At 37.8% G+C, this 27,916-nt stretch overlaps 1 protein-coding gene across 5 annotated transcripts; it reads right to left on the bottom strand.

Annotated features, from left to right (window-relative positions):
• Window positions 1-83: 83 nt before the first annotated feature.
• LOC148999376 (protein WHAT'S THIS FACTOR 1, chloroplastic-like) lies at window positions 84-27,916 on the bottom strand. Of its 5 annotated transcripts, none has more exons than XM_089141181.1 (4): window positions 27,552-27,916; window positions 26,946-27,014; window positions 20,643-22,026; window positions 84-478 (listed from the first exon to the last, which is right to left on the bottom strand). In XM_089141181.1, exon 3 carries the CDS (start codon window positions 21,987-21,989, stop codon window positions 20,661-20,663), a length of 1,329 nt encoding a protein of 442 aa, XP_088997307.1. In that variant the 5' UTR covers window positions 21,990-22,026; window positions 26,946-27,014; window positions 27,552-27,916; the 3' UTR covers window positions 84-478; window positions 20,643-20,660. The 5 variants fall into 5 exon arrangements, with proteins under 5 accessions (XP_088997307.1, XP_088997305.1, XP_088997308.1 ...); XM_089141180.1 differs by lacking the exon at window positions 84-478 and adding an exon at window positions 19,718-20,337; XM_089141179.1 differs by lacking the exon at window positions 84-478 and having other exon boundaries at window positions 19,717-22,026.

The following is a 27,916-nucleotide window of genomic DNA, read 5'->3' as shown; positions in this document are numbered from 1 at the left end:
TGGGCGTTTCAGTATGAATTCATCAATTTTCTGAAGCACCCGATTCCCTTCTTGAAATGGTCTTGCAAAGACAGCACCACTTAGTACCATTCTTCTGTAATGAGACAGATTTGAGGAAATTTGGTTCCATGTCTGAATTGCTGTTCCATTCAATGAACCTCAGGTCATTGTTTACACTAGTGTTCTGAAATTCAGCGGAATTGCAGAGAATTGTGTGAAAGTGGGATTCAAGAGGATAGGCCACATTGGTGAAGTACATAAGTAGTTTCCTTGGCATGTTATCCCACCCATGTATACAGTATTCCATGAAAGCTCTACTCATGATGAACCATGGAGAACCTGCTCAACAGGATTAAAACATTAAGAACCAGTAACCTAAGTGTTTGTCAGTGAGCTTTAAAATTCTGTAAATTTTATCTAGTCCAATAGCTGATGAAGTTGAGATCTTTTGGCAAGAACGTGAAGGCATGAAGGAGATCTGCAAAGAAGAATCAGTGTTTTCTAACATGATGAGTAATTGACTTCATGGTTCACATCAATAGTATTAGATTTGGTTGATTTCTTTCAAGAAAAATAACTGTCAATGATTATCGCAATACAATAAGGTAAAAAGAGAGGAGATTATTTACACATAGTATCCAAGTCTGACCATCACATTCTTGGAAGAGAACCATTCTCAACCAATACACTAAAACCATATCTTTTTCAATATCTCTTCTTCTTCTTCTTCTTCTTCTTCTTCTTCTTCTTTAAAGAAAAGTCTGTTACATACAGTTGCTTATATCCGATCCTCATATGGCTATTTGTATTGTAAACCAATATCCTATTGCTACTGTTATTGAAACAATTGATTCTTTAAAAAAAGCACAGAACTAGATCCTACTTTTGCTCAGACTTAAACCCATAATATTTTTAGGATTGGATTAACCCAAGCACAGACACGACTAAAATCAACTCCTAAACTTAGCATATTTTCAATTCTTAAATTAACTAGGCCCCTCTTGTAAGGAAGCCAAAACTAAGTACAAGAAAAGAGAAGGCTGGCCCATGTGTAAGAACAATATTTCAGCCACTGGCTGGAACTTGAATCTCTGTTGTCATCACTATGAAGTTGTTTTGATCCGTTCCTGCCCTTCCCAAAGATAAAAGAAAGTACTAATGCACAAACATATGCAAAAAAGAAAAAAGGATAGCACTACATAATGATTGCTTCTATGAGATAGAGTGACTCCACTAATACTTATCCATTTTACAGGCAAAATATGGTGTCAGCTGCTTAGAACTTCCTCTCGTCCAGCATACAGAAGGGCCTGATTTTGATAGACTTTCTACTGTCTTAAGTGGTTGATTTCAATGCAAGGGGAAAACTACCCTGTCCTGCTGGTTTCTTTTCTTTTTGATCACCTTAATAATCTTCACGAGTTAAACTTATTATCTGTTCGTTCATTTTCTGCCCTGAAAATGTGAACAAAAAACCCACGATTGTTTCTTTTGCTACCATACAAAGCATTTGACTGGATTGTCATAACTTCTCCAATTAACTCAGCAAAAAATTGAAAAATTGGAGAATGAGATCAAAGACATCAAACATAAATTAGTGGAAAAGGACAAAGATCATAGTCAACTTCGGCTTGAAAATGACCTAATTAACTCAACTTGTAATGGATAGGCTTGGTTCACAAGGTTCAACTCACTTATAGACCAAGGTCTCTCAGTCACAAATATGGTTGCTCTTGTGGGTAAGTAAGCTTCTCATTGATCTCCAGATTTTGACGATTGTGAAATAAACTGGATGTATTTTTGAGCCTTGGAAAGGTTTTATGTGCATTTAAATCTTTGAGGTGATTGATTATTTATTTATTTTGTTTTTCCTGTTTCAGGTTCCACAAACTGGATGGGATAAGTTATTTGTATCTTTAATTCATGCTGATTCTGGAAAAGCAACAGCAAAGACAACCAAAACAAATGTGAGAAATGGAACGTGCAAATGAGCAGATCCAATCTATGAGACCACAAGACTTCTTCAAGATCCAAAAACCAAAGAATATGATGAAAAGCTGTATAAACTTGTTGTGGCAATGGTGTTAATCCTTTTTAATTTCATCTTGCATTTCCACTTTTGATGCTATTTTGAGTTTGTTTGCATGCAATTGAGCATTATCTTACTCCTATGCTTCTTCCATTGTTTAGAAAGCTCTCTGAGAAATTTAAATTCTTCCAAACCAAAACTAAATTTTGTATTTGCTGTGGATCTTGTTGACATTAGGGTTCTTCGAGGTCCAGCTTTCTTGGTGAGGCTAACATCAACCTTGCTGATTATGCTGATGCATCAAAGCCTTGTGCTGTTTCTCTGCCTCTTCATGGTGATTCTGGAGCTGTTTTGCATGTGGGTTTTTGTGGATATTTGTATTTCTAGTTCATCAGTATTTTCAGGATAACAATCTAAACACTTCCACCAACTGGTTTGAGATAATGAATTCTTCTTTAGTTCCCTGTTTGGTAATCATGCCCATGATGGAGCTGATTCCTTTACTCTTTTTGATAGTATATAAATCGATCACAAATAAACTGTTTGGCAATTTTTTGTTTTTGGGAGGGAGGGAAGCCCAAGATTTAACATCATTTTCTGCATTTTCTATACTTAAATCTTGAATTAGTGACTAGCTTTTGGTTTTATGATTCCTGTATTTCATTTATGTTCTAATAAATCTTTCTGCTTAACAGCAAGCAGAGGATGTTTTTGAAAAATGCATCAACTCAGATACCAATTAAGAAACTATTAATCTTGCAGATTGAAGCATAGAGGGCCCGACTGGAGTGGGCTTTACCAATATGGAGACAATTTTTTGTCTCATCAACGGCTGGCTATAATCGACCCCACTTCTCGGGATCAGCCACTGTTTAATGAAGACAAGACTATTGCTGTAACAGTACTGATCTGACTACAGGAACAGCAATAAGTTTCTTTTTCTATTTCAAGTAATGAATCCATTGTCTTTGTTTGTGCAGGTGAATGGAATGAAGAGCTGAGAAAGCAGCTGCATAATCACAAGTTCAGGATTGGCAGCGATTGTGATGTCATAGCCCATCTGGTGGGTGTCATGATTTCTCTTCTTTCTTCTTCACTTCAAAGACTAAGTTTTCTGAAACTAAGAAGGCCATGGACAATGCAGGATTGCAAAAGAACCAGATTGATGAGATTGTTCTCGTTGGTGGAAGCACCAGGATTTCCAAGGTCCAACAACTTCTGAAGGATTTCTTTGATGGGAAGGAACCTAACAAGGGTGTGAATCCATAAAAATGATGGATATTCAAGAAACTGAAACACCAAGCTCAGAGGTGTGCATTCATCTGGATTGCATAGACAGATACCAAAGTGTAAGTAACTTATTGAATTAAAAAATCGTGTTTTCCACTAAGAAAAAGCTGGTTAGCTGTTGGCAATGAAGTACAAAACAGGCTTCTCAGCCCAGACGTTCAATCACAAAGTCTATGGAATTTACCAACTTAACAAGCTGGATCATCATAACAAAAAGTTCATGTAAAAGATGACTTGGGGCAAATAAATGAATGATGTTTTTCTGTCAACGTGCAGAGTTGGATGTTTAAGTCGCTACAAAAAAACCTATTTTTGGCGACTGTACTTTTCCTAACCATCACCATATATAATGTTTTACCGACGGTTTTTCTGAAACCGTTGCCAAATAATGCATTAAGCAACGGTTTATGGTAAACGTAGCCCAATAAGTCATTTCCCGACGGTTTATCATAAACCGTCGCCGTATTGGTATTTCTTACGACAGTTAACAGAAAACCGTTGCCATATACCATTTTCCCCGACGGTTTAAAAACAACCGTCACCAAATACAGACATTCTCCAACGGTTAGAACACTCGTCGCCAAATATAATATATTACAAACTAAATATATTCGTTTTCGGTGACAGTTGGATTAAAACCGTCGCGAAATATTGGCATTCACCGACGTTTAAAGAGAATGTAGCCAAATATATTATTACCAACCGAAATTCATTTTCGGCAACGCTTGTCTTGTAACCGTCGCCTAATATAATCATTTTCTGCGACGGTTTGCATAAAACCGTCACCAAATATAGGGTTTCACTAACGGTTTAACAACGGCGTCGTCTATATTGTCATTTTTGGTGACAATTTACATGAAATCGTCGTCTGATATAGCATTCAGCGACGGTTGGTAAGAATGTCGCCTAATGTTCTAATTTTCAGCGACGGTTTGCGTATAATCATTGCCAAATATCAAATATATCGTGCCCAAACTTTTCACTCTCCCGCTTTGATTTCCCGAATGATCTCTCTCTCCCTCTCACTCTAGCTCTCTGGCTGGCGCTACATCTGGTCGCCAGCTCTCTCTGTCTCTCGCTCACGCTCGTAGGTCTCTCTCACTCGTGCGCCCTCTTGGCTCGCAGGTCTCTCAAACATCTTGATTTTACTTTGGGTTCGTGAAATTTTGGGTTCTCATCTCTTTTATGCTTCTAAAATTTGTTTATCAGCTGCAGATTGGTTTCTTAATTTTTTTTTACCTGGCTTTTGGCATGCTCTGGTATTGGTACGCAGCGCTTCGGTTGTGGCCTCCTGTCCCTGTCCTGGCGTAACCAAAATCTACTCTGCTGGAAATGGTCCTGGTGTAACCAAAACCTGCTTTGCTGGAATTGGCTCTCCACAAGAAGGAGCTGAGCTTTGGTTCGTATCATATATCCTAGGAAGTTTTCCCTTCCCTTTCATTTGTGTCTCTGCATTTCTGCATTTTTTCATTTTTTCAATATTTGTTCTTGGTTTATGAGAATACATGGATTTTTTCAGTAACTTCAAAATCATGAGAATACTTAGATTTGAGCCCCCATGAAACTTGGGCATAAAGTATAATTTCTCAAGTATGTATTTTTGTTGGATTACTTGCTGTTCAGATTGCTTTCTTATTGAGTAACAAATTTTAATGTTTACTCGAAGTAGCTTAGTATTAACATTTAGAACTAAAAAATACCAGCCACCAAAGGGTTCCCAGCTTTAGATTACCGGTTAGCATCCACTGCTTTTATTTCAATGATGCTTACTTTAATTCAGTTTCAAATTGGTCTCTTTTTTTTTTTTTCTTTGGTAGAATAGATTTTGATGGACTGCACAATGCACTTTGGAATACTGAATGGTTAAAGTTTCAAAATCGTAGAGTCTGTATTTTCCATATGCCGATATTCAAAGTTCAAACTCAACTGTATTATTTTTTTTTAATGTATTGTTATTTTCAGTACTTCCTTTTATCGATAAGTCTTTAACCTGCCACTTTGACACACTCAACTATGCTGAGAATTGACCGATAAACAAAAATTCTAGCCACATCAGGGCTACCAGATAGTGTTTCTGCTGATCCTTGATGGACAGCATCAAGATGGGAAGAAAAACCCCTAATCTTTCTATATTTGGATACGCAAATACGAAGCTGTTAATAGGAGAACCATTCAAAGTTAAAAGTACAAAGCAGTAATAATAAGTTGTTCTTACTTTTCCTTGGTATACTCAAAATTAAGGAAATTTTCATAAAAATGTGAGTTAGGAAGGAAAAAAGATACATCCCATGATGAATGATGGTGGCTTTCTAGACAAATGACAGCTTTTATGCACTCACAGCTGATCTAAGTCTAGCCATCCAAGTTCCAAGTTTTGAATCCTTTTTTCGGTTCAAAATACTTTATATTCATGCAAGACAAATCTTAGGGGATCACAAAGCAGCTTTGTTTTTGTGACCAACTCGGATCTCTAAACGTTTAACGTAATTACCATACTGGTTGAATATAGTTTTTTGGCCATCTGATTCTAATCTTTGCATTTAAGCCACACGTACAATGAGTGCCCATGAAAAACCTTTTAGGCTTTTAGCATTATGTGCCTCACTAAGTATTTTTCACTTTTGTCCCATCCCGACAAATCTCTGATAATATTATCATTGCTCGTGAAATCTTCCATTATATGAAATCAACAAGAGCTAAAACTGGCTTTGTTGCTCTTAAACTTGACATGTCCAAGGCCTATGACAGGGTTGAATGGGATGCTATATACCATCTCTTTCATCAGTGGGGTTTTGACACACATTGGTGCAACATGATCAAAACTCTAATTTCAACTGCTTCATATTCCGTAAAACTTAATGGTAGCCCCTACCATTGGTTCAAAGGATCCCGTGGTCTCCGGCAGGGATGCCCCCTCAGCCCGTACCTTTTTCTCATCATCATGGAAGTTCTCTCTAGACTTCTATCGGAATACAGGAATCTAAACCTTTTCAAAGGCATCAAAATTGCTAGGAACGCTCCAGAAGTCTCACATCTCTTTTTTGCAGATGATACGTTCCTCTTTTGCAGAGCAACAAAGGAAGATGTACTAACAATACAAGCTGCTATTGAGTTATTCTCTGACATAACAGGACAACAGATCAACTTCGAAAAGAGTGGCGCATACTTCTCCAGAAATGTAGACCACGAGCATAAAGGAGCAGTTTTGGCAATCTTAGGCATACAGGAAATGAGAAATAATGCTACTTACCTAGGGACTACACTGTTCCAGGCTAGAGCAAAAACAAAGAATTTTCAAAACCTACTCAAAAGAATTGGAAATAAGATGGCTACATGGAAAGCATCAAATCTTTCATTTGCAGGAAGGGAATTACTCATGAAATCGGTACTTCAATCACAATCCATATACCTTATGCAATGCTTTCGTTTCCCAAAAACTGTATGCAGGACTTTGGATACAGCATGTCAAAGATTTTGGCTGGGAAAGCCCAACAAAATCAAACAAATGACACTCATCTCCTGGGATCGATGTTGCAAACCCAAAAATCAAGGAGGACTAGGGTTCAAAAGGATGGAGCAGATTAATAGTGCCCTGTTACTCAAACAAGGATGGCGGCTTCTCAACCAACCAAACTCCTTGTGGGGAGAAATCATAAAAGCAAAATATTATCCCAAAACATCTTTCTTCGACCCTAAAGTGCAACACAAAAATGGATCATGGATTTGGAAGAGTATCACCAGTATTACCCCTCTGCTCCGCACAATGGTAAAAAGGAAAATTGGTGATGGGAACAACACGTACTTCTGGTTTGATCCTTGGGTTGACTCAACAACAGACCATATGATAGGTGATTTTAATACCGTAATAGGGCAAAGGCAAGCTACTGTCAGAGAGGTATATGAACAACAAAGCAATAGGGCGGCAAACCAGCAAAATATCACAGGCCAAATTCCTCCACTCCTTTCCTTGTCAATTTCTGCAATAAACCCCACCCCTACTATGGACTCATGGTTGTCACTTATCTCAGCAACAGGTGAATTTACTGCAAAACTCGCAGGAATTGCACTTGCTAAGATAAACAGCCATGATTCAGTACCAAATGTAGCACAATGGTGGAGGTTCTTTTGGAAGCTACCTATACATCCAAAATTTAAAACATTATTTTGGCGTCTCTTAAATGCAGGACTACCAACAAAGAAGATCCTATCCAAATGGATGCTTACAAGCCAAACATGCATACTATGCAACAAATACGAGGAATCAAACTGGCATCTGTTCATATCATGTGAATGGACAAAGAGAATATGGGCAGCAGGACCACTAGGGTTGCGAACAGGGCACATCCGAAACAACTCTCTCCTTAATCTTTGCTTTTCATTCTTTCATGAACGGCACATGGATAACATACAAAAAAATGGTTTTTTTCAATCTTCATAATAACATGCTACTTTATCTGGGTTAAACAGAATGCAAAACTCATGAATAATAAAAACATTAACCCAATCCAACTATTAAATGATGTAAATAGATGGATTAAGGACCAAAAAATTTATCCAAATCACTTAGAGGAGATAACAAATAATGATATTAATTTGTCGACCAGCTGCCTTATTTGCTTAATGTCACAAACAAATTTTGGAAACTTACCAACACTCTTATGTGCAGGTATATCTTCTGAGTCACAAGGAGACAGATGGAGCGTAGGACTACTTGAAAATGGAATCGTCAAGGATCTACAACAAGGCAGGGCACAACCAGGACATCTTTTGAAGTTTTTATTAGAAACAATTTGGATTGTAATAAAAAGAGCGATTCAAACCAATGTACAACTACGGTACATTTGGTGTGATCAAACTCTAAACAAACACCTAACTAAAGGCGGGGAGATATCACAAGTATCACCTACCCTTTTTCCTTTGCTAGCGATGATGATACCAATCACATCAAAACTAGAAGTTTGTAATCTAAGACAGGACACAACAAGAGATTGGCTTCTCAGCCTGACAACTGGACACATAGGGTCTAATTATATAGACACTATGTCTCACACTAGATGTAACCTCTGCTTAAATCTTTAATCCAACTTTCACTTTTATCATCAAAAAAAAAAAAAAGTATTTTTCACTTATGTGGACCAATTGTTACTTGCAATAAAGAGGAATCTGGAGGAGGTTGGTCCGGGGGGAAGGTTGAAGGCCTATTAGTTTTCACCAATCTGTGATATACAATTTGGATTTATTCCATTTGTGATCCAATTATTCCTTTCAATAAAGAGGAATTCTGAGAAGGGAGAGTAGGAGCATAGAAACACAATTTACACTCTGCAAAGAAACTCGGTTGAAGTTCATTTGACTACCTCTCACATCTCTTTGAACAACTTTGATGATAACCCATTACATCTTTGGGTACATCAAAAGATCATTTTGATATTCAAAAAGCTTGGCCAGATGATCCACTATCCAGTCAGTGTCTCTAGTATTAGACAAAAGAGACTTCTTTCCTCCCCTCCCTCCCCCCCAACACCTCCCTCCCCCCCCCCCCTCTTCATATGCTATTTGTTATGTGTATGTTTTGTTTTTCCAATGCTCTGTTTTCTTTATTGCATAGTGATTTACTTCTGTCCAACCCATTTCTTTAACTCATTTGTTTCAACTTTGTTGAGCTCTATTCTCATAATTTGGAATTTGAGTGTATGCTAGGGCATAGGACTATGATGATCCATGATCGATGTTCGCTTAAAGGATCCATTGATTTTCCCTTTTTCAGCGTCATGAAATCTTTTGACAGCAAACCTCTGTACTATGGTTTTCTGGTACATTAAGTTACCATCTTTGCTGCCTATGAGTTTTCTTATGTTACTAATACCATCACCTTTCTCTTGCTTTTCTGGATTATGTCTGCTGAAGTACTTTAGAGTGCTTCTGATATTTGGTGGTTCCCTATTGAGGAAATCAAAAGAGCTTGATTACGCATATACATGTACTTCCATGATTGCAATTATCCAGAGATAGGCATTTATAAAAGAGGAATTGAATGCAGCTCAGAGTAGATAGTAATAGGAAAATGTTAATTTGGAGATTTAATATTGTGCTTCCCCCCCCCCCCTGGTTTATCTAGGGACTGGGGACTTTTGCAGTATTGTTCTAGAATACTTTACATAGCTGTCAAAGGATATCTTGGAGCCTATAGTCTTATAACCATAAAAGGATAACTAGGGAGTTCCCTTGTTTCTGTCAAACTCTTACTTTGTTTGATTAATGCTTTACTGATTGATGGAATAGATCAGAATCTTGAAATGAGTTTACCAGTGCCAACTTTGGGCAAGGAGAGGAGATAAGACAAAAGCCCTCTGAACTACTTGTAATTTTGAAATAAGACTTATAAGATAGATCAATCCTTCAATATTGATCTGATGAAGGTCATGTATCAAACACCTGCTTGATTTTTAAATAAGATGTGTAAATAGCTTATGACTGAAGATTGCACCTTTTCTCAATGTGTTGGTTCTTAATAATTTGGCATCGTATTGTATAGGAAGCCTTCTTTGCCTGGTTGTACCTAAAATAGGTGAGAAATGACATGTCCAGGGAGATCTTATGCCTCTGCTCCTCTGAAGTCTCTATTTTTGTAGGCTTAAATTATATTCTTCTTTTCATTCTTAAAACTGTCTAGTTCTTATTATTAGGTCTTCAAAGTCAATATTCTTGATACAAAGAGCTGCTAGAGAAAGACCCCAGAAAAGCAGTCACCTTATTCATTAATTATAAATATATGACAAATCCAAGTATAAATAATATTTCCTTCCTTGATATCCAACCAACCCAAGCTAGATTAATGAACTTATCATTTTAATTAAAAATCTTATCGAACAACACGGCATGCATGAATTGCATACAAGTCAAGCTGCCTTTTTAGGCTTTTAGCATTATGTTTAACATTTTCTCTTTATTCTCTTAATCATTTTTTCATACTTATCTATTATAAATTTTGTTCCTCTGGACATTCCTTGGCAGGTCATTTCTTCTTTATTCTGGATTTGTTGTTCCATTGGCTTAAAATGAAGGTATTGTCATTGTTGGCAACTTAAGTGGGCTTTGATATGGTACATCAACACACAAAAAGGTTCCTTTTGCAATCGTTTTTATATGAAAAAAAGGAAGAGAAGATTGCTGCAACTTTTTTGGAAATTAGATTTGAGAGAAAGAAGAAAAGATTGCAACAATGTTTTTGGAAAGTAGATTTGAGAGAAAGAAGAGAAGATTGCTGCAACATCTTGGGAAAGTAAATTTGAGAGAAAGAAGAGACGATTGCTGCAAACGTTTTTGGAAAATAGATTTGAGAGAAAGAAGAGAAGATTGCTGCAAATGTTTTTGGAAAGTAAATTTGAGAGAATGAAGAGAAGATATTGCAGAAATTTTTTGAATCGTTCTTTCTCCACATCTTCTATTATTCTGAAATTGTAAAAAGAGAGGAGAAGAAGTTGCTGCGGCTGATTGAAGATCTGTGTTTTTTAAACAAGAAGATGCTCTGCTGCTGCGGCTGATTTAAGATCTGTGTTTTTGAACAAGAAGGTGCTCTGCTGCTGCTGGAAGATGTTGTTGCTACAGCTTGAAGATCTGTATTTTTAAACAAAGAGATGCTGCTGCGTTTTTGAACAAGAAGAAGCAGTTGTTGAAGGAAAGTCTTTTGTTTTGCTGAATAAGAAAGAAAGTGAAAAGAGAAGGAAGAAGAAGCAGCAGCAAGGGTGTGCATGAAACAAAGAACAGAGGTGCAGCAAGTTTTTTTTTAAAGAGAAAGAAGAATTGGAGAAAAAGAAAAAAAAAAACAAGTATTGTTACCATGCATCTTACACAAGTGAGGTAACCCATATTCACAAGTTCTTGTCTATTATTTTTTAGGCTATGTTAATTGATGAAAGACCTAGATCATGAATGTAATTGGGGGAACTTGAATTATTATTTTACATTGTAACCTAGCAAGTTGGAGCTTGTCTAGGGGGTTGGGGTTGGTGCCCTTGTCTGAATTGCATTTTAGACTAAAGCAGGGATTGGTGTTCCTGGACTGTTGTAGCAGTCAAAATATCTAGGAGTGTATTGAGTAATATACGAAACCCTAGGTAGGGTATTACTCCGTGGACGTAGGCAATTTGGCCGAACCACGTAAACTCTGGTGCATTGTGTCTTTGGTTTATTTTTCTTTGTTGCACATATTGGAGTGCCTTGATTGCAGAGTGGTGGTACACTGTCTGGTAGACCCAGCCACATTGGGGTGTGTGGTGGACGTGTCCTTGTGCAGTTGATAGCTACGAGAATGTTCTAATTAATCTTGTTTCGAGATTAAAGAAGCTTCACATTGAAGTGAATTTTTGAAGACACTGATTCACCCCCCCCCCTCTCAGTGTCAATCTGGGAATAACACCCATCATATTTGAATTTTTCTTTAGATTTACCATAACTGGTTGTCCTTTTCTCGTTCTCAAATACAGGCAGGAAAACCTAGAAAGAACTTCAAAAACAAGTACTCTAAATCATACAGAGATTCCCACCCAACCGCACCAGTGATTGTTCCCTGGGTTTCAGGTGTCACTAGTACTTGAAAAAGTTTTGCATCAAGAGGTTGGCTTGTGAGGATGGTCAGAAATCCCTTCCCTAATACAAACTACAAACATCACTCTTGATGCTAGCTCCAGACTCAATCAGTTGATCTTCCTTCATTGAGGTATTTTGTAATCTTTAATTCATGCTTCCCTTTTTATGTTATATGTTGTATCATCATTTTGTAACATAGTTTCTGGTTTCAGGCTGAGACGTTCAAAGTTCAGTCTCATCCATTGGGGAATTTTGAGCGGTGAAAATCTACTGAAGCACATTGATGGATGTAATCAATGTTTATTTGATTCATTGTAATGTGGATATCATGATTCATTGCTATTGATATTCTATTCCTGAATTCTTATAAGTTTCTTTTGGCTCTTTGGCTACACCTTTTTATGGGTTCATGAGCAGAAACCAACTACACAGCTGGAGCCTCCTGTATTTGATTTCCTCTAGGTTGTTTGTTACTTAGTGTATAACTCCACATTTTTCTTTCCCATGTAGCTAAACATGGTATACTGGGATTCATTCGATTTCATATTCAAATACAGTTTAGTGACAGCCCGTTAATCTTGGGTTTTGTCCTCATGATTCCTGTAAAGTTTAATTAAAATGTGATGGCATTAAACTGGAACTTGAAATCTGAAGGTGCCAACTCCTCAGCCCCCCGATGCCCCCCTAAACAGAGATCTCTGTACTCTGTTTCTGGCAGAAAAACAGAAGCAGCAAAAGGCAGGAAAAAATAAAAAGGAAAAAATAAAAAGAAGAAAAAAGAGAAAAAGCAGAAAAGAAAGAATGAGAGGAATATAGAGTGGTAAAAAGAATCAAAGAAAAAGAAAGAAAAGAGAGAGTTTTGGAGAATCGTGTTTCCTTTGTATTGTTTTCACATTTCTCGTTCAACGGACGAAATCCAAGTTGTATTTGGTCAAACCAGAGATCAGTTTCCTCCAAATTTTTTATTTTATTTATTTTTAATTTTTTTGGTTTGGTTTGCTGCAAAACTACATGAAAATTCATTGAGACGTGCTGTGCTGTTTGTGTATTTGTACAATGTGTGACTAAATAAGGTATTTGTCTGTTTGGAATCCCAATTTGGTTTAGAGAGCCACATGGGAAAATTCTTAGGATGCAAACTGTCAGGGAAACAAAAAGAAGAAAATCTTAAGACTGGTAGTGAAAGTGATATAGCTTTCTAATTCATCTATTCAGGTATAGATTTTCATCAAAATTACTCAACTCTGGCAATTGACATTGGAATCAAAAAGAATAAGTTGTGCCGAATTGTATTAACAATTCTTTGTAGTTCGTATTGACTCTTTTACTAATCCTTCCTAGGATTTTGCAGGAGCCAGATGAAGTTACAGGGCTGAAAAAGAATGTGATACAAATTTCTGCTCATTCTTCTGCTATCACAGGTATTTGTTGGTCCACTCATCAACCACTATGCTATGCTGTATGCTTGTCAATTGAATTTCTGGTGAGTGATAGGTGGTGACGTTGTTGTCTAAATTTGGTTTCTGGTACATAATCAGATGTCACGTCTTCAATCATTTTCCTCTATTATTTTTCTGCTTCTTATTTCTTGTGTTCATTTGCATTCTCGTAGCATCCTATCAAGTTGAATATAGCAGCATTTGTTTTCCGTGGTTTACCTCAAAGAACTTTACAATTGGTAATGTGTTAATGGGCAGAAATATAGTATTTGAATTGGAGCCGCACTTAGACAGCAGTATCAACATCTTCTCTAGCACTAGGATTTAAAGGATTTGAGGATTAAGGTTTAAAAACTTAGACCAACCTCCACCCCTTGACCCATGGTCCAAACTTATCAGGTGGCTATATCTCTTGCAATTCCTTCACCGCCTGGAAAACCATGAACCTTTGTCTCCATACCCAATTCTTTCTTCTTCATCAGCCTATTCAGCTCTCTTCATCTTGTGCCTTTGTTGGAATAGTGTCGAGGGTGCCAACCACCTTTTTTCTCCTACTCCTATAACTATTTTGTCTGAAAGAAAGCTGTATCCTCTATTTGATCTTGTTGTAGGTGCCTCTCCCCTTTAACCATGAATGGCATTGGCTGGCTTCTTTCTTCTCAGGTTCCTTGACCTGTGACACTATTGACAAGCTAGTGTGCTGTCTCATGCCTGGTTGAGCAGAACCTTAGGAGACGTACTTCCAAATCTTGGTCTATTGATGTGATTTGGGAGGCTGTCTTTATCCCTCGCTTCTTTCTTCCCTTTTTGGGAAGGCTCAGCTTCCATTAAAATTCACCCTAATAATAGGTGGGATACATACAAGCATGTATTTAAAGAGAGGGGGATAAATACATATCCTAGTTGAAGTATGAAACTTAAAACAAAGTGCTCCTCAAAATCTTAACTCTAACTTACTCCTATGTAGGAAAACTAAAACTAATAGACTGAAAATAAAATACCAAATTAATTAATTCCAACCCTTGCTGGACCAAAAACTCTTAAGACTACTGTAGCTGTTAATGCAGTAATGTGATGGAACATCATCATAACACTACTGTAGCTGTTCATTCACATGCCTACCTTGAGTTTGAATTTATTGGGATCCATTCACATGCCTACCTCCTCCAGATTTTGAATTTGAATGAAGTGCCCTAGCCGGATATCAAGGAGAGTTACCAATCACCATCAATAAATAATTTCACAGCAGCAGCAACCTTGAGTAAATAATAATTGCTGAAAGCACTACACAGGGCCAGCCAATATGAACAAAATTTACATGAAAATACCAAAAACTCTTTGCAGTAGTAGCAATCAGGTGATGCTTTTCATATTCAAAACTGGGAATCTGTGGAACATAACACACTGGGTCACAAAATCACAGCTTGATCACTGGACAACCTTAACAAATTCTGAGCTTCTTTATAGACCAATTAAATTGCATTAAAATGAACCCTAGAAACCCTAGCCACAGGCCTAATACCCTTGTGTAACCTAGCTGTAGGGTCTAAAACCCCAGCCAGACCTGCTGTTCATCGTGGATCCTAGTTAGTTTGGCCTCTATTACAATGGAGGTTACCTTTAACACTTACTCAACATGAAGTTAAATATACTTTTCCATTCTCTGTTTTGGCTTCTCCCCTGTTTTCACCTTAGTCTGATTTCCTTACAGCTTACCAAAAATTGTTAGAATGACTATAAAACTTTTTAGCTTTTTAGTTTAATGTATTTAACTACCCTTGGTGTCAATCATTCTCAGTTTCTTTCTGGTTGATACTGAGTTATTGAACCATGCCAAGTAAATGGGGTTGGCTAAATGTGTCCAACACCATCCTGATCTGTTGAATCAATGCTGTTTTTAAGTTTATATTTTTTATTTTCTCATCACTCATTCTGGATTTATTCATGCCAAGTAAGTAGCTACTTGGTTGTATAACTGGTCTAGTCGGTAGCATAATGTTCCTTCTTAGGAGAGCACTTGATGTTGATCAAAAGCCAATATGTACCCATGGGAAAGTGCCCCAAAATCAGCCTAGCAAGGTTGCTGGATGCTTCAGCCTGGTCTGATGTTGCGACTATTTGTTGGTCCAATTTAGCATGAATGAAGAAGGAAAAATGGCCAAAACACTGTTCACATCACCATTCACCTGAATAGTATCACAGCTAATATTTACATATCTGGAGATGTTTCCTAGAAGATTTTTTGGGCATAAGATTAGAATCATTAGATTACATGAAGTGCTGCTGACTGTTGTCAGGCCTGCTTGGATCAGGCTAAAGATGCAAAGCCGGGTGAAATGAAATGCAATATATTGGTTTATTGCCCTTCTGAGACAGGGTGCTATTCGCCAGATATTTATGAACACAAACATCAAGAATGCTGGCCGAAATTTGTAAGGCATTGACTTTGTTATTGCACTTTTTTCCCCTTTTATGTTTTGATTGCTGGGTAATGGACCAGAGAGAGTGGTAGTTATACATAATCTGGATTTCGTATTTTAATTCCTGTTTGATCTCCATGAGCATCATTAATTAGCAGTTTTGATCTGGATTCCCATCATCTTTGAATTTCTTTTTAGATTTACCATAACCGGTTGTCCTTTTCTTGTTCTCAAATACAGGCAGGAAAACCTAGAAAGAACTTCAAAAACAAGTACTCTAAATCATACAGAGATTCCCACCCAACCGCACCAGTGATTGTTCCCTGGGTTTCAGGTGTCACTAGTACTTGAAAAAGTTTTGCATCAGGAGGTTGGCTTGTGAGGATGGTCAGAAATCCCTTCTCTAATACAAACTACAAAGATCACTCTTGATGCCAGCTCTAGACTCAATCAGCTGATCTTTCCTTCATTGAGGTATTTTGTAATCTTTAATTCAGGATCTCTTCCCTCTTTCCTTTATTTTCTGAGGGATTCAGTCTAACTTTCAGTGTTTACTAAATAATAGACTCACAAGACAAATTCAAACTTCAACCCGACTTCATAGGATCACATGGTTCCTTCTTTATATTTTACTTTATTTACTCCGCTGAGATGATGATCGAGTTTTATCCAGTCTCGCTTCAAGCTTCACACTTCACACAGGTTGGAGGACTAGAAACACAGCAAAAATGTGCAGCTCCACGGAGAATCAAGCTACTGTTAGTATTCTCTCCTTTTGGTTTCCCAGGTTTCCATTATTTTTTGAAGACAAAATGCTTCTCATCTTGGATCCAACCGGTTTTGCAGAATGATTCAAAAACTGAGGATGAGAAGAAGTTGGAGAATTGGCTACCAGTGACAGCATCTAGGAATGCAAAATGGTGGTACTCTACAGTCCACAGTGTAACAGCTATGGTGGGTGCAGGTGTTCTTGGGTTACCTTTTGCAATGTCCCAGCTTGGATGGTATTATTCTCACCTAAAAAACCCATGAAATAGTTTACAAATGGGTCTCCTTTAACAATTTTAGGTTTTTATCTCATGGTCCATGCAGTTTCCTGGTCTTGCTGTCTTGCTTCTTTCATGGGTTGTCACCTTATACTCCCTTTGGCTGATGATTGAATTGCATGAATTTGTACCTGGAGTGCGTTTTGATCGTTACACAGAACTAGGGAGTCATGCTTTCGGCCCAAAAAGAGGTTATTGGACTGTAATGCCTCAACAATTAGTGGTTCAAGTAGCTTCAGACATTGTGTATATGGTCACTGGTGGAAACTCCATAAAGAAGTTCTGTGAGCTGCTTTTTCCAAGCTTGGGTTCCATTAGAAAAACCTATTTCATAACATTCTATGCCGCTGTGCAATTGCTGTTTTCTCAAATTCTCAATTTTAACTCACTCAAGAGTGTGTCATTACTTGCAGCTTGCATGTCTGTTTAACAAATACAATTTTGCTTCGGCTTTTAGTCTTTCATTGTGAGATTTTAATATCGTTGTTCCAGCTAACATGTACAGATCTAAATTTTGATTCTATGAACAATGTCTGCAGTTACTCTACCATATCTTTTATTGCATCTGCGATAAAAGGCACACAGCACCGGAACCACCATGTACAATATGGGAGTCGAGCAACCACAACAGCAGGAACTGTGTTCGACATCTTCAATGGCATGGGAACTATGGCTTTTGCCTTTGCAGCCCATAGTATTATTCTTGAGATTCAGGCCACCATCCCTTCCACACCTGAGGTGCCATCAAGTAAACCTATGTGGAAAGGATCACTTGGAGCATATTTTGTTGTAGCATTTTGCTACTTCTCTGTTGCTATCTTTGGCTACTGGGCTTTTGGCATTCACGTAGATGATGATATTCTTGTGACACTGAACACCCCTAAATGGCTTATTGCAATTGCTAATCTTATGGTATTCATCCATGTCGTCGGAAGCTATCAGGTATAGAACTTAACACTACTTAGTTGAAAATTTTCTTATCCATTTAAGTAGAGGATCCAAACTCTATTAAGAACAGGTTTCGATCAGCATCTAAATATGGAATTTGTTTTTCTAGGTTTTTGCAATGCCAGTGTTCGACATGATTGAATGCTACCTTATAAAAGATTTAAAACTCACTCCAGATATGCTTTCCTTTTTATGTTATATGTTGTATCATCATTTTGTAACATAGTTTCTGGTTTCGGGCTGAGAAGTTCAAAGTTCAGTCTCATCCTTTGGGGGATTTTGAGCAGTGAAAATCTACTGAACAACATTGATGGATGTAATCGGTGTTTATTTGATTCGTTGTAATGTGGATATCATGATTCATTACTATTGATATTCTATTCCTGAATTCTTTTAAGTTTGTTTTGGCTTTGAGGAGTGAATCTACTGAACCACATTAATGGATGTAGTCAGTGTTTATTTGATTCATTGTAATGTGGATATCATGATTCATTGCTATTGATATTCTATTCCTGAATTCTTATAAGTTTGTTTTGGCTCTTTGGCTACACCTTTTTATGGGTCATGAGCAGAAACCAATTACACAGCTGGAGCCTTCTGTATTTGATTTCCTCTTGGTTGTTTGTTACTTAGTGTATAACTCCACATTTTTTTTCCCTTATAGCTAAACATGGTATCTTGGGATTGAGGGATTCATTTGATTTCATATTCAAATATAGTTCAGTGACAGCATGTTAATCTTGGGTGTTGTCCTCATGATTCCTGTAAAGTTTTATTAAAATGTGATGGCATTAAACTGGAACTTGAAATCTGAAGGTGCCAACTCCCCAGCCCCCCGATGCCCCCTAAACTCCCTGCTCTCTCTCTCTCTGTACTCTGTTTCTGGCAGAAAAACAAAAACAACAAAGAGCAGGAAAAAATAAAAAGAAGAAAAAACAGAAAAGAAAGAATGACAAGAATATAGAGTGGTAAAAAGAATCAAAGAAAAAGAAAGAAAAGAATGGTTTTGGAGAAGTTCCCAATTCTTTCCTAAAATATGAACCAACCCTTCAACTATTTCCTTCTCATCCTATAGGGATTTTTAACCTTTTAATATATGGATTTGTCTTGATGCATATTAACACTAATAACACATGTAGTGGTTATGATTCTATATGAAATCATCTGATTTTTCCTTATGTGTTTCAGGTATGGAAAATGAAATCCAATTTGCTTCTCTAGCTAGAAACTTGAATTGATGCAGAAGTGGATGAGAAAGCTGATTTCTCAAGCCAGAGGATATGAACTTGATGCAATTGATATCCAAGTTCGTAGAGGCACTTAGCACTAGCATTAGCCTCTACAGGAATACATTGATATAACAAGAAACGTCGATCATTTTCAAAGCAAGTTTTGTAAAAATACTAATATTTTTACTTTCTCCCTTTGTTGTAGTAACATGTTATATATCTTCGTTTATTTGGAATTTCTAGTGGTTCATGTACTTCATAGGTCAACTTTAACAACTTTTCATTGTACTATATAATGATTGATTGTTATACAATATTTTTCTTTATTTTTATTTTGGTATATGAAAAATAGTGCATACATATTAGGATTTTGATAATTCTAAATGTTATTTGTCACTAGGTGCATGTTATTAAAGGATTAGGATGATTGACCAAAAAAAAAAAAAAGGATTAGGATGATGATTCTTATCAATTAAAAAAAATCCTATTTTTGGCAACGGTTACTTTTTGAACCGTTGCTAAAGCGTTCAACATATAATAAAAAGGTACTATTGGCGACGGTTTTTCGAAAAATCGTCTCCCAATAGTGTGGTTTTCTGCGATGATATATGGAAAAACCGTCGCCAAAAATGAAGTTTTCGATGACGGGTTGTGAGAAACCGTCGCCCAATAGTGGTGATATTTAGCGACACTTTAACAAAAACCGTCAAGAGAAAAACTGCGACGGCTGCGGCGACCGTCGTAAATCGTAGTGAATTACTTTTGGCGACGGTTTCAAACCGTCACCAAAAACTTTTTTTTTTTTTGGTAGTGAGTGGGGGTATATAATGAAGAAAGGTTGTTGCTCTAGGAATGAATGCTTGATGATTAAAGCTAAATGGGCATTGGAAGAGGTTTAGAAAAGTTATCAATAGTAGCTTACAAAGGTTTAATGTTATGGCTTCTAAAACAACCAACCTTCAAGCAACATATTAATATCAAGAAAGAAGATCACACACAAGACCTCATTTGGAATGTTAATTGCCAAGAAGATGCCTTTTCCATGATCTTGTCATCTGGCTAGTGACATGCACACTATGGTGAATATCCCCAAGAAGCCAGATTGTTTCCTATTTGTTTTCCTGCTCTTGAAGCTGAATCTTAATGATCTCCAGACAATTCAAGGTTTTTCTTTTCTTTTTCCTTCTCCGTGTCCCTTATGTCTCAAAGCTGAAGACATTAGCCGTCCTTATGTCTCAAAGCTGAAGACATTAGCCGTCCTTGTCTTTGCAGTTTCCATATACTTCTGCATGGTGATACCCTTTTGAAAGATACTGGCAAGGTTTGGTCATCTCTTCCACCGATGAACTGCATTAAGAATGGGGAGACCAGGGCTTTCAAATCTCAAAGGATTCCTATGTTGTTTGTGCCACCACATTGGGGAACCTATGACTGAAAATGAAAATAAAGCCGAGCTTCTTTTAAGGTGTTCTCGAAGCTTATGGTATTCTCGGGCTTCTATATTTCTACCATAGAAATTGATAGAGGCTGAAAATATTTTATATTAAGATCAGAAACGATGCATTTGGTTTTGCTTCACTGGGGCCCTGTGGAGCATAGTGAGATTCTTCTTCATTACACAATCTCAACATATCAAGAAAGAGAGGACTAACCTCATGGTAATCAACTGGTCAGCTACTTGTGTAAGCACCGCATATATCTTCCACTTCCATCTCATGATCGGGAGCAGATAGGTCCTCTATCCCAGCAATTTCATCCTCACTCTCAAGCTCTGTAATGGCATCTTCACTTTTAATGTCACCGTTAAACAGATTATCATAACCCTCCATATCTGGGAAGTCACTAAATGATTCAATTTTACGAGGTCTTCCTCTGTAACCAATCAAGGCCTGGACCTTTTCTTTCCAAAGAACCAAGGGGCACTTTTGAATCAACTCAGAACCCTCATAAGCTTCTGTCAAGAACACATTAAATCTTTTACCCCTCTCAGAGACATAGAAAATCCCGAAATGCTTTAGAAGAAGTCTCATGAGCTTCTGGGGCATCACCATCTCTTGACGAAAGTGGGTGAGGTGGTCAGTAACCACCTTTTTCTCAATGGTAAAGCTTAGTATTTCATGCATCACAGCTACTGCTCTCTTATCGAATTCCTGTGATCCAGCCTTAAGCCCTCGAGCATCAGCATATGGAGATAGATAAGAACGTTTCTGGAAGTGTTCAATTTTCCCACCAAAGCGGAAAATTTTCTTGCAGTTCTGAGGGAATTTCATGGGGAATGGAAGTGTGAGAATTCCTGGAGTGGGAGGGTTGGTTTCATTCAACCCAACCACTTTCTTCTCTAGTTCTGTTACAGCCCAAGCTGGATTCCAAGAGACAAGTTCCAAAAACTCAACATCATCCTCAGATTTAACCACCTTGAAGTATTGGGGGTATTTGTAGACCCACCTGGTTCGGAAATCATAAGGTAAGCCAAAGTCTCTCCGAAAGTGGGCAATCTTGTCCATGGAAAGCCGCTTGTCCATTGTCATCATCAAGAGCCTCGTAACATACTCAGCAGCTCTCTCTGCATGCTCCTCCAGGATCCTTGCTTCCTCTTCCACCAAGTTGTCAGCTTCCTTTGTCATACCACACCATAAAACTCCCTTGTGGTCTTTGTACAATTCAAACAGCTTTGGTGATTTCCGTAAGAACTCTGAGATCTTGTTGGGCTTTGGCAAGCTAATATTCTTTCTATATTGTTCCAAAGATCTTAAAGGAATGATTTGCTCAGGTTCTTTCTTCAAAACCTCCATAAGAAACAAAATCTTTGATGCTATCTTCCACTTCTCTGTTGCTATTTCTAGATCATGCACCCTTTTTTTCTTGCTTCTGTCCTGCACCCTCCTACTTATAGTCATAAATCGCAACAATGAAGGAGAGATGCTGTATCCACTCGTCATAAAAGAAGAAGCCATTTTGTTGAAGATGAAAATGCTTTTTCTGCCCAGTAGCCTTGCCATTGCAAATTCTAATAACTTGAGGAGTCCTTATTAAAATCTACACCAAAGAGAAATGCATTCAGAAAAAGTACAAAATACAATGACAATTTATGGAATAATAAGTAATATTATGATTGAACCGCAATTAGAAGAGCCTAATTATCCATAGCTTTAGACAGAGATGTGTTAACAATGCATATAAACAAAAGTAATCTTCTTCACAAAGAAGTTGAAAAGATGGCGGAAGAAAAATTCCAGAAACTATGAAAGAAGAAGGGAAAGGATATCTGCAGGATTAGCTATAAAGTTTAAATAGGAGAAACTTAAGATAAGAGAGCTCTGAACAAAAATACAATAAGAAGTGATATATCAAGGCCATAATTGTCAAGTGCTAGACAATCCAAGGCATTTACGATCCTATCTTCTTAGTCAGTATGTAGGTGACCTAAGCACTCCAGTGTTAAAACTTTTCAATGTAACAGTTAGAGACTTGGAGCATATTGCAATATTAAATGAAAAGCGGTAACAAACATAAAAATACATTTCCATTCAAATTAAACATGGATACACATTAATAGTGCAATAGACAGTGAAGTACTAGTTTGCAACCCATTCAGATCAGAACACTGGCATTGTTGACATTGTATGCTATAACACACATACTGACTTACTTATAGAAAATAAAAAGAAAGAAGTTGAAAAAAAATAAAAAATAAAAAAATAAAAAAAGAGAACCTGAAGGAGAAGAAAAGGGGGAGGGATACAACAAAGAACCACCACCAAAGGAGAAGAGGCTGAAAAACGACAAAAAATAATTACAGTAATGGTGTTGCCAAAAGTTTTCAATAAGATGGGGCTGCTGTCAAAGAGTTTCCTCAAATGGTGGCACATCATATCCATGAGGGGGAGTAGGATTTTCCCTAGTTTGGTCGAACCCTCTTTGACATGTTCTTCAGTCAGCCTCAAAGATTGAATTGGGTGATGCTAGTGAAGTGAACACTGGAAGCTGGAATCAAAGTGTATATTATGTGGTTCAAAGGCAGAGAGCATAGACCATCTACTTGTGCAGTGTGCTTTTATTGGGGTGCTTTTGCAAAAAATTACTTTTAGATGGGAGCCACGACATCTCTAAAGAGGTGTGGGCTTGGTGGCTGTATGAAGGCCCCCATCCACCTCTTTAGTGATTGTGTGGTTGAAGGGTTCTGGTCTTTGGCTTCCATACTTCACTTGGATGGAGAGAAACAAAAGGAAGCATGATGGAAATGGTCGCGGGGGAGGACTGGGTGTTCAGATTGATTCTGTGGGAGATTCAGTTGGATGACCTATAGTGTGGGGGGGGGGGGTTAGGAAGCTATGACCTATTGGTGATGTTAAGGGCAGCATTTCGTGTGAAGTTGAAGCCAAATGCAATGCCAAAACAAGTGGTTTGGAAACGACCCAAAGTGGGCTGGTTTTAGCCTAACATAGATGGTTCAGCCTTAAGAAATCCTAGGCATGTAGGTGTAGGGGGGGTGATTCAAGACTCTAGTGCCATGGTGATGTCCTCTTTCCGTTGGTATTCAAGTGTCAAAACAAACTTAGAGGCTGAATTTATGGGCTCAATGAAAGGGTTGGCTGTTGCTCAAGTCGCCTGGTTTTAGCCTAACATAGATGGTTCAGCCTTAAGAAATCCTAGGCATGTAGGTGTTGGGGGGTGATTCAAGACTCTAGTGCCATGGTGATGTCCTCTTTCCATTGGTATTCAAGTGTCAAAACAAACTTAGAGGCTGAATTTATGGGCTCGATGAAAGGGTTGGCTGTTGCTCATAGTCCCTTGGTATTGAGAAGCTATGGATAGAAACTGATTCTTCTTCAGTGGTGTCGGCAATGAAAGAGTTTTGAATTCCTTGGTGTGCAATGCAGCTATGGTACAGGTTGAGAGCTTATATAGAGTGCATTGATTGGAGGATTACCCATTGTTATTGGGAAGGCCAATCCAATTGCTGACTTTCTTAAGAAATCAAGGGCAAAGGATTAGACTTCTTCCCCTATAGGTAAACGGCCTGAACATGTCAAGAAGGAGCTGTGATGGGATGCTCCTGAGCTTCAAAGATTCAGGTTTTAGGTACATGGCTTGGGTTCTTTATGTTTTGCTTGCTTTGTTAATTCATTTAGAACATGTGAGTTTGGGTGTATGTGGGGCAACCGTTGTTGTAGGGATGAGTGTTATGGTTCCTTTAAGTGTGTGTGTATTTCGATCTTAAATTTTACTTTAATGAAAGTCTGATCCTTTATTCAAAAAAAAAAATAACAAGAGTGCCATCCAAAAATAAAAAACTCTAAAGAGCAAGTAGCCATTAGGTTTCCTTTAGAGAAAAATCAAGAAGCAAAAGAAAATCACCATAATATAGGATGGAAGAAGTAACAAGAAGATGAACAGCTGTAATTTTGGAAAAGACAAAAGCACATACTGAAGTAAGTCAACAAGAAGAAATCATTTCACTTTACTAGAGCATTTTGCTTGAGGCTATGAAGAGGTGGCCCACTGCATAGGTCTTCTTCTTCTTCAGTTTTGTTCCTTATGATTTCTGAGATTGAAACATGATTAGGCATAGGTTCTATTCCAAAATCCTTTCTTATTATTTAAGACAAATTTCCCACCCAAAGAATAAGAATAGGGTGGATGAAGTGGAGACGTGCATCCAGGGTGTTGTGGTGATTGATGTATTCTTTAAAAGCTCAAAAGAAAATTCTATAAGACCATTGTACAACCAGCCATGATGTATGCTGCAAAGTCTTCAGCTGCTATAAAGCATAAAAAAATAAACTCGTGTAATACAATGAGGATGCTAAAATAGATGAGTGGCAAAACTAGGAAGGAAAAGGTAATGAACTATCATATTAAGGCTGGTCCAAGAGTAGCTCTGATAAATGATAGGATACAAGAAAGTCGATTGAGGTGCCACAACCACATTCAATGGAGGCCTTTAAATGCCCCTACATGGAGAAATGATTTTAATCCAAATCGAAGGAACTAGAAGAGTGGGAGGCAGACATAAAACAACCTCCGGAGAAGTGGTGAGAAAGGATATGCATGGCTTGAGCCTCGTATCCAGTATGGCTTCAACTAGAGCAGATTGGAAGGCAAGGATGCATGTAGCTAACCCCATTTAGTGGGATAAGGCTTGTTGTTGATGTTGTTGTAAGACAAAGATTTGATAGGTCTCACAAAATGTCATCATATATAGTCAACCAATCCACATCAACAATATAGAAACATCCGATTCATTACAAAAGTATATTTATAGACAAAAACTAATCCATAGAGCCAAGAAGGCAACAGCCCATCAATTGAAATGTCCTACAGTTCCCCCAAATGAGGATAGGCAAGGCTTTGAAAACTGTAATCAAGTGAATGGTCCAGAATCCAGTGAATAATAAGGCAGTAGAAGTATAAGTTATTCTCACAAAGCAACAAGCTTAGATCCTAGAAATTATTTAACTTGCATAATTGGATCTGGGAGTGTCCATTCCCGGTAATGCATAAGTTATGAATTCCAAAAGGGATCTAACGGAAACTTCTACTTTTCTGCTTAATACTTAATAGTTTAAATTTGTATAGAATTTAAGATGGAACCAGAGATTGACCAGAGTGCCTTTTTAATAAGAAAAATCCCTTAAGAATTCAGTCGAGACCCATGCAGCGAAGGAACCAGTACCAGATAGATTTTCACTGAAGCTTTCCAAGCCTTGTCAAACCTGCATCCATGTTGATGAGTTTGCCACATCAACAACAACCATAACTGGAGAATTGAACCCCCAACCAGATATATAGTGTTTTCTCAAAGATTTCATTGATGCACATGTCCAAACAGGCTTTGGATGAGCACTTCTTGACAGGTTAGATCAATGATACCAAATAATGTAAAGCTAAGATCAATGATGGCTTAGCCCCATTTAAACCCACAAATCAGAGAATTATAACTAAGGAGATAAATTAGTAACTTAAAATCATTCACAGTTACATGAGTTTGTGTGTTTCCAATTTTGAACTATTTGTTCAGAATAACCCTTAGTAGACCTGACCTTAGAATAACACTTGCTACTATATTCTATTATAGTAGCAATGGGGAATTCTTTGCTCCTTGACACTATCTAGCGGTTTTCTCCATTGTTGTTTGGTTACTCAGCAAAAAGATTTACCATAGGTGTCCAAAAGACTACAGATCTACATGCCAGTGTTTCTGTTTTCAAATTAGTATTTCTAAGGCTGAAGTATTTTTCGATGTGTAATTGATGTGGAATACTTCCGAGCCAACAAATGGCAATATTGTGAAACAAGAAGACAAAAGAAAAAGGAAAGAAAAAAAGTACCATCCCCCCCCCCCCCCCGGGAAAAGAAAAAAGAGGGGGGATGCACCTTAACAGAATTTTTTTTTAAGCCAGATAAAATAAAATGCCATAAGGCTGCCACATACTCATACACAGATATAAAACAAAGTATTCAATCCATATTGAGCAACTGAACTTTGACAAGAATACTAGTATCAGACAGCTTTATAGCATTTTATTGGCAACAAAGAATCTACATTCTCTAAGAAAAAACATAGCAATGGAGTTGTCTTGGGCATGCTTGGATGTCCAAGACTAATAACAGTGCATTTTTTCGGGTGAATTGCTTTGATGTCTAAGACTGCAAATGGCAATGCACATCTTTACTTGGAAGCTAAACAATGAAATAGGACAGGCAAGCAAAGTAAAAGACTAATTGTTGGAACAGTACATGTACCATTTCGGTGTCTTGGGTACTGAACACAATGTATTTAGGCCGAAGCAGTGCTTCAGTATAGTTGATTTAAGTCAACAAAAACAGAAAATAATACATGATGAAACCAGTGAATTTAAGGAGATAGAGGGGAAAATTTTCCTTAAATTTATTAGCGACTGATGCGAGAAGAACGAAAGGAAAAATCAGTATACGCAAAAGAGATTGCTTACCCAACGGTAGTTGCAGTCATGAATGGAGTCCAAATCAGTCGCAAGTTCCTTTCTGTGAACAAGATCAGGCTGTCACCATACAAAGAAGATATGAAATTAGAAATTTTTTTCAAGGAAAAAGTTCTCTCAAGTTTTTCTAGTGTTACTAAGGGGAGACGAAAGAGGGCGGACTACTGAATTGGCACAGTAATCAAATTGTACAGTCGTTGAAGCCATTAATGCAAGCTAAACCAACAGAAAACAGGGCAAAGATCTATCGACTTGGAGCCAATAATCCTGGATGAAGAATGCCACCAAAGTCAACAGTAAACAGGTGGTTCTTCCGTCGAAGAAGATCAAACCAGGGACAAAAACAAGAGACAGATGTTGATGCAGATCCAATAACAGGAAATGCTTATTTTTCTTTAAAATAAGTCTAGGGTTAAGTTTCATATCAATTCAAACTAGATGTGACCACGGTCCGAATGATCGTTCCATGTCGCCGTGTCGGAGGCTGGCGAAACAACCGCAACCGACACGGCGATACATTGCGATATGTCAACCGAATTAGGATAAAATATCGACTGAAATAAAACCTAGGTCATTGCTATTTCCATCGATTCTTACCTGTTATTCCACGGGAAACCCTAGCTTATGTATGTTATCGCTTGCAGATGTGAGTTTGAGAGAGAGAGAACAGCAAAGAGGTCGCAAAGATGAGATCGGAGATATGAGAGCAGTGACAAAGAGCGGCAGCAAAGAGATCGTGGAGATGAGAGAGATAAGAAGAGAGATTGCAGAGATGAGAGAGCACAAAATCTTCAAATCTCTGACTCCGTCACCGTCACTACCATGGTTTTAGTCACCAGTCACCACCGTCGTTTTCCGTCACCGCCATAGTTTCTTCCCCTCTCTCAGAGTTTCTCTTCGACCTGCGGTGTTTCAAATGTGGAGAGAGAGAGCATAAGCCGCATAACCGACTCCTTTTTTTT

Source organism: Hakea prostrata, unplaced genomic scaffold (genome assembly GCF_041222555.1).
Source record: "Hakea prostrata isolate BN-2017 unplaced genomic scaffold, UWA_Hpros_2 contig_12, whole genome shotgun sequence".
NCBI lineage: Eukaryota > Viridiplantae > Streptophyta > Magnoliopsida > Proteales > Proteaceae > Hakea > Hakea prostrata.
Note: the sequence above shows the minus strand (reverse complement) of the source record. Positions and strands in the feature narration are given on the sequence as shown.

Bases quoted from the DNA above. Each gene is read 5' to 3' on its own strand.
- LOC148999376 (XM_089141181.1), bottom strand. From the start codon at position 21,989: ATGGCAAGGCTACTGGGCAGAAAAAGCATTTTCATCTTCAACAAAATG.